General features: G+C 41.7%; 1 protein-coding gene across 1 annotated transcript; it reads right to left on the reverse strand.

Moving 5' to 3' along the window:
- Positions 1-2,262: 2,262 nt before the first annotated feature.
- Positions 2,263-6,234, reverse strand: LOC121394785 (proteoglycan 4-like). The gene is made up of 6 exons (XM_041566790.1): positions 6,197-6,234; positions 5,897-6,004; positions 4,257-5,375; positions 3,907-3,978; positions 3,110-3,181; positions 2,263-2,935 (listed from the first exon to the last, which is right to left on the reverse strand). Exons 1-6 carry the CDS (start codon positions 6,232-6,234, stop codon positions 2,263-2,265), a joined length of 2,082 nt encoding a protein of 693 aa, XP_041422724.1.
- Between the last annotated feature and the right edge of the window lie 1,484 nt (positions 6,235-7,718).

Consider the following 7,718-nt stretch of genomic DNA (forward strand, 5'->3'; position numbering starts at 1 on the left):
TGTAGCCACAGGGTCTTCTCCCTCTGTAGTTACACCCCTGGGTCCAAATTACCCTAGCAACCATACATTGGAATATGAATAGGAGAGGACTTGAATAGAAAGATGAGTAATAAAAAGTAACAATAACAATACATTTGTAGCCTTAGAAAGCATTTGTTTAAAGATGGGGTCAGACTCGGACTGTAATCTTAAAGTGGCAGATCATTTTAAGTACCTAGGGATAACAGTACATAAAGATCCGACACTATTTCTGCAGCATAACTTATACACATACATCGCAAATTTAAGGATACACTTGCACACTGGACCAAACTTCCTCTCACACTAATAGGCAGAATAAATATATGCAAAATGATTTCTCTTCCTAAATTTCTGTATATACTAAGTAATACCCCCTGCCACATACCCAAGAAAGCCCTATATGATATGGGCCGCACACAATCTGAATTCATTTGGGAAATAAAACGCCCACGTTGTCCAGAGTCACTCTCAATGCCCCACAAGACCAGCTGGGACGGACTCTCCCAATTATGAGCTTTACTACCTTGCCTCCCAGGCCTCGCATGCAGCCGGTTGGAAAGTGTTTGATGCAGACAACCCAGCATCCATAATAGAGGCTCTATATCTCACTTCCGTGGAAAGCCTGCACAATGCTTTATATAGAACTCGAAAAGATATTGGCCCTTTATTACCTGTTATGGATGCCACTAAGAGAGCCTGGGACGCAATGGTGCAGGTCAGTAAGGCCGATACCACTCTATCTCCGGACGCACCTTTATGGGGTAATAGTAACTATTCACACTTAGCTACATTCTTAGAGGTGGGAACTTGGACTAAGTTAGGGCTAAAGCGGTTGTCCCAAGTATACACTGATGGGAGTCTTCACACATTGGCTAAATTTTGTCAGACCCTCTCTCTGCCTGACCTGTCCGAATTTAGATACAACCAGATCAGCCATCTTTGCTCAGCGCAATTTCCAACTCCTCCTCTGCAACTACAGTACACAGGGATAGAAGAATTGGTATCTCAACCCACCAAGACGAAACTCCTATCCAATACATACAAGCACTTCATTTCCAATAGATATGATCCCCCAGCCAGAGTGAAGTATAAGTGGGAGAGTAGTGGGGTTAGTGTAGACCCAGATGATTGGGAAGAAATCATAGACAACCTTTATATTCCGTTAGTGAGTGTTAGAGACAAGCTTATACAATTTAGGATCATACATCAAACATACCTCACCCCTCAGAAACTATATACAATGGGTAGGGTAGCTTCACCCGGCTGTCCAAAGTGTGGTGCCTCTGTCGCCAATTTCATACATTTAATGTGGGATTGCCCAGTGATACTCAGATATTGGAGGGCAATTGTGAACTTTATGGCTACTGAACTGGAACTTGCAAAAATACTTAGCCCTCCTACTTGTCTTCTGGGCCTCCTTGACTCTGTGATACCTAGAGTAAACACTAGATGTCTGATGAGGCTGCTCTTCTTCTACTCAAAAAAAAGTGGTTGTCCTACACTGGATGGGCCCAACACCACCGACACTGAGTAGATGGATTGGACTAATCAATTCGCAATTGGACTGGTACAAGCTCACGTATCTAGCCCAAGGATGCCCAAAGAAATTTGAAAATATATGGAATCCTTGGCTCGAGTCACCAGCCACCTCAACCAATCAATGAATGACAATTTTCAGCCATACTTCCTCCCTCCCTCCCCCTTCCTTTTCCTTTTCTAACTAGCTTTTCTTCCTTCTAATTTTTTTAAGTTGTTAAAATTAAATAAAAATTAATCTTTAAAAAAAAGATGGGGTCAGTGACCCCCATTTGAAAGCTGGAAAGAATGAGAAGGCGGCAAATAATTTGAAAACTATAAAAAAAATTAAGGCCAATTGAAAAGTTGCTTCGGATTGGCCAATCTATAGCATACTAAAAGTTAACTTAAAGGTAAACCACCCCTTTAAAGTTGTGTAATATATAAGGTTCTCGAAGTTCAAGGCCACATTAGAATATTTGCAAGAGAATAAATCAAGGTCCTAAGCGTTACGTTAAAAGCACAAAACTTTATTTAAAAAAGTAAAAATGTACGTCAGGTTCCGCCCTTAATCAAAGGCGTATTAGAATATTTGTTTAGCACAAGTAACATCAAAAGGTGCTTGATGTTACATGAGCATTAGGGTGTTTGTAGCACCCTAAACCCTCCTCCTCCCTCTTTATCCGCCTCTTCAACTTGAAAAGACCATTAATAAAGATCAGTAGATCACTTCTTTGCTGTCTTAGTACGTGACAAACTTTTCTTGGGTTTTACACTGGACGCTGCTTTTTTTGTCGGGCGTTTTGCTGTTTTTGTCGGGCGTTTTGCTGTTTTTGTCGGGCGTTTTGCTGTTGTTGTCGGCCGTTTTGCTGTTGTTGTCGGCCGTCTTGTTGTTGGCCGTTTTGCTGTTGTTGTCTGCCGTCTTGTTGTTGTCGGCCGTTTTGCTGTTGTTGTCGGCCGTTTTGCTTTTGTTGTCGGCCGTTTTGCTGTTGTTGTCGGCCGTTTTGCTGATGTTGTTGGCCGTTTTGCTGTTTTTGTAGGCCGTTTTGCTGTTGTCGGCCGTTTTGCTGTTGTTGTCGGCCGTTTTGCTGATGTTGTTGGCCGTTTTGCTGTTTTTGTAGGCCGTTTTGTTGTTGTCGGCCGTTTTGCTTTTGTTGTCGGCCGTTTTGCTGTTGTTGTCGGCCGTTTTGCTTTTGTTGTTGGCCGTTTTGCTGTTGTTGTCGGCCGTTTTGCTGATGTTGTTGGCCGTTTTGCTGTTGTTGTCGGCCGTTTTGCTGATGTTGTCGGCCGTTTTGCTGTTGTTGTCGGCCGTTTTGCTGTTGTTGTCGGCCGTTTTGCTGTTGTTGTCGGCTTTTTGACGGCTTTTACTGCCTTCTTTGGCGCACTTATACTCTTCTTGCTGCACAAAATAAGGCAGAGTTTAATCATTTCAAATGTTTGTGGAACATACATGGAACCTACTCTCAGCCTACCCTCCTTTAATCACCCATTAAGCTTCCACAAATACCAATGTGAAAGTCTCAGCTTGAGGCTCGGGTAATGAAGATGAAGCAAGAAGCTTAACATTACTTACCTCTTAGGGGCCGTAGTCTTAGCTGAAGGTGTTGCCTTCTTTGTGTCACTTTCCTTTTTAGTTGGCTTAGACCTGCATAAAATATGGCAATATTTAATACACAGACTGACAGTCGTATTTGTATTAACACTCCCATGAATGTATAAATCCATACAGCCACCCAGATCTATGTAACATGATGTAGTTGTGTAACTAAGGCTAAATGTAAATTCACATCATCGGAGGCATCTGCTTGATGACTACCAGTAATTAGCAAGAGAGATCTAGACCAATAGTTGCTCTTTACCCTCGGTAACCTAACCTACTGCTACACCTTCAAATGCCATTCTAATAGAACATAATACACCACACCATAGGTGTGCTTTTGTAGATATTGTGACATGTACACACCCCACGCTCAGCATCCCCACTTTTAGGTCCCATGTAGGTAAAACTTGAGTAATGAAGAAAAGTTTCAATTTACTCACTAGTGATAGGTGAATAAATTCACCAGCTGTGACTCCGCGGCAAAAATCCACCACATCAAAAGAATTTAGGCGAGCGTCAGTAAAGACACACGTAAAAAATTTGTTGTGCGTTATTTTGACACCCACTGACCTTAATGCGTTTGGACAAAATAGGCACACGTATAAAAATTGTCACGGGCATCAAAATAATTTTGACACCCATTGACTTTAATGGGACAAATTCGCCCATCCCTATTACTCACCACTCAAACTATACTTGTATTGTGTGTGTGAAAATCCCAGTGCTGGGGTAATGGGAGTGGATGAAATTGTTTAGACAAGCATACTCACTTAGCTGGACGTTTGCTTATCTTCTTCTTTCCCTTCACTTTGGAAGTCTCCACCTTCTTTGCTTTTCGGTCCCTACAAATAAAATGAACATATTATCAAAACTAATCCTACATACTACTGATCTATGGTAACTGAGGTATAGTTGTGTGGCACCTAAACATATGGATCCATAATCAAGCAACAAGTGGAGGCAATATGCCATAAATACACTTATCACTTCTGGTGTATGCACATATGCTACACACTCACACTGCGCCCCTCAGAAAACATTGCCATTTTCCTTTTAACTAGTCCTTAAAGGGCAACTACCCCCATTCAAAATAAAAAAGCATGAAGAAAAGTAAACTCACTTCTTATGATCTGCAGTCTTTCTCTCTGTATGGTGCTCATCCCCAGTCTTTTTCTTATCATGCACCGCTGAGTCCTTCTCAGTACGGAGCTTTTTCTCATCCCCAGTCTTTTTCTTATCATGCACCGATGAGTCCTTCTCAGTACGGAGCTTTTTCTCATCCCCGGTCTTTTTCTTATCATGCTCCGCTGAGTCCTTCTCAGTACGGAGCTTTTTCTCATCCCCGGTCTTTTTCTTATCATGCTCCGCTGAGTCCTTCTCAGTACGGAGCTTTTTCTCATCCCCGGTCTTTTTCTTATCATGCACCGCTGAGTCCTTCTCAGTACGGAGCTTTTTCTCATCCCCGGGCTTTTTCTTATCATGCACCGCTGAGTCCTTCTCAGTACGGAGCTTTTTCTCATCCCCGGGCTTTTTCTTATCATGCTCCGCTGAGTCCTTCTCAGTACGGAGCTTTTTCTCATCCCCGGTCTTTTTCTTATCAGGCTCCACTGAGTCCTTCTCAGTACGGAGCTTTTTCTCATCCCCGGTCTTTTTCTTATCATGCTCCACTGAGTCCTTCTCAGTACGGAGCTTTTTCTCATCCCCGGTCTTTTTCTTATCAGGCTCCGCTGATTCCTTCTCAGTACGGAGCTTTTTCTCATCCCCGGTCTTTTTCTTATCAGGCTCCGCTGAGTCCTTCTCAGTACGGAGCTTTTTCTCATCCCCGGGCTTTTTCTTATCATGCACCGCTGAGTCCTTCTCAGTATGGAGCTTTTTCTCTTCCCCATTCTTTTTCTTATCATGCTCCGCTGAGTCCTTCTCAGTATGGAGCTTTTTCTCTTCCCCATTCTTTTTCTTATCATGCTCCGCTGAGTCCTTCTCAGTACGGAGCTTTTTCTCATCCCCGGGCTTTTTCGTATCATGCACCGCTGAGTCCTTCTCAGTACGGAGCTTTTTCTCATCCCCGGGCTTTTTCTTATCATGAACTGCTGAGTCCTTCTCATCCCCAGCCTTTTTCTTGGGCTGCACCTCTGAGTCTTTCTCAGCATGGTCCTTCTTTTTATCCCCTTGCTTCTTTTCGGGAGGCAATGCCTCATCCACTGTCTTTCTCTCTGGAAGTCCCTTTGAATCTGTCTCATTTCTAAACAGAACACAAAATGCAATGTAAGTATTTAGAAATGTGTATTTATCTTGTGTGGGGCGCATGTATAAAAAGCTTCCTATTTACCATCATTACCATTGTATTAATTTGCAACAAACTACTAGTTGGACATGGTTGGCTAAGAACTGCAGGCTGTACAGAACTGAGCACTACTATAAGTTCAACTGGGACAGGGATTACGTAATTAAACAGAAAGAAACTTTGGGGGGCGCAATCTCCGAATTTTTCTGAGTTTTCACCGAAAGCTCCAAAAACATGGTGAAATTGCCTGAAACCCCCGACACAACCAAAAATCAGTGGGACTGTTCCCATTGATTTTTATGCAACCTCGACAGGTTTGAGATGCCGTATTTTTATATTCTGGCTTTTTAGCCCTCGGGGTTTAATAAATTCCGAAAAAATTAATGATTTTTTAAAAGTCAGATTTTATAAAAAAGATCACAAAATTTTTGGGGAATTTCGGGTATTCGGAGCTTAGTAAATAACTCCCTTTAACTTACTCTGTAGGCCTCTTGGAGAATTTCCCTGTCTTTGCCTCTGCTTCAGCCTCAGCACGAGGTTCTTCTGACTCTGCTTCAGCCTCATCAGAAGGCTTGGGATGCTTAATCCTAAAACACACAAGAATTACACAGATAAGTAACGAATGTTCAATTCTATGTGAAGAATAAATCATTAGAATAAGTGTGAGTCAGTGATCTACTAATTAAAGCTTTACTAAAATAGACACAGACCTGAATGAATATGATCGGATAAAGACAGAGGTTGTGTAGCACTAAAAACACTGAATTTAAAAGACTTACTCTTTAGGCCTCTCAGTATCAGTATCCCCTTTGGTCATTCTTGTACGTCTTCTTATAGCATCTCTCCGTACAAACTTTGTCACTTTTCCTTCATCTTCTGACTCTACTTCAGGTTTAGCTGTTTCCTCTGCTTCAGTTTTAGCAGGTTCCTCTGCTTCACCTTCAGCAGGTTCTTCTACGTCAGATGCAGCTGTGTCCTCCGACAGAGAAGTCTTGCTCCTAAACAAACAAATTGTAGGTTTAAGATGCCGTGTTTTTATATTCAGGCTTTTTAGCCCTTGGGGTTTAATAAATTCCGAAAAAATTGTGAATTTTTAAAAATCCAATTTTATAAAAAAGATCACAACATTTCGGGGAATTTCGGGTATTCGGAGCTTAGTAAATAACCCCCTTTAACTTACTCTTTAGGCCCTTTGGTCATTCTTGTACGTCTTCTTATAGCACCTCTCCGTACAAACTTTGTCACTTTTCCTTTATCTTCTGACTCTACTTCAGGTTTAGCAGGTTCCTCTGCTTCGCGTTCAGCAGGTTCTTCTACGTCAGATGCAGCTGTGTCCTCCGACAGAGAAGTCTTGCTCCTAAACAAACAAATTGTAATCAGATCATGCATTACGTTTTAAAAGAAATGCATCCATGAAGGTGATAGGTCACCTTTAATCAAAAGCAATAAAGGAAAATGTTATGTGTGGATCAATACTCACCGGCTGATCTCTGTCTGCTGTTCCTCTGATCCAGCTTCAGACGTATCCTCCTGCACCGTTGATTCAAGAGTCTCAGTTCTAAACATTCAAAAACATAAGTAAATAACATCAGAACTTGGCAAAGCAGAGGCAAGTGGATAACATGTAGAGCTGCATCCCACTAGGGCTTCCACTAATAATCCTGATGCCCCGTACTACTATGTTAGCAGGGTATTATCTTCATGGGGGTCTCAATTATTAGACCATTGGTCAACTGGGCCCCCTCCTCACCCTCACCCACCTCTTTCCTAACCCAATAATCATGCTTTTGGATCTCATCCTTTACTTTACCATGGGGCCCATGACCATAGCACCCCCTGATGGAGGTCCTGAGCTCTAATAACATGAAGAAATAACCTCAAGGATAGAAACTCACTCGCTGGGCTCTTTCTGCTCTTCCTCTGATGCAGTTTCCTCAATCCTAAACAAATGGAAAGTATGTGAATAACAGCAGGACTTGTCTTAGCAAAGTAGACACTGTCCCTAGAAACGTACATCATTCTTTGCCCCCAATAAATAATAAGTATACCAGTTTAATATTAAGATATTAGAAGCAATTTAAAAGAAACAAAGCTCATTCTGGATTAAAAAAAACACACTTACGGTGCAGGTTTCTTAGATTTTTTATCTTTCTTGTTCTTCTTTGCATCTTTGCCTTTTATTTTCTCAGCAGCTTTCTTCTTTTTCTTTGGTTTAATCCTGAACAGACAAAATAAATATATGAAATGTAACTGACTAAGTTGGTGGGTAACAATGCAACAGATACCTCAAGTACCTCAAGA

This window comes from Xenopus laevis, chromosome 6L, assembly GCF_017654675.1.
Source record: "Xenopus laevis strain J_2021 chromosome 6L, Xenopus_laevis_v10.1, whole genome shotgun sequence".
NCBI classification, from domain to species: domain Eukaryota; kingdom Metazoa; phylum Chordata; class Amphibia; order Anura; family Pipidae; genus Xenopus; species Xenopus laevis.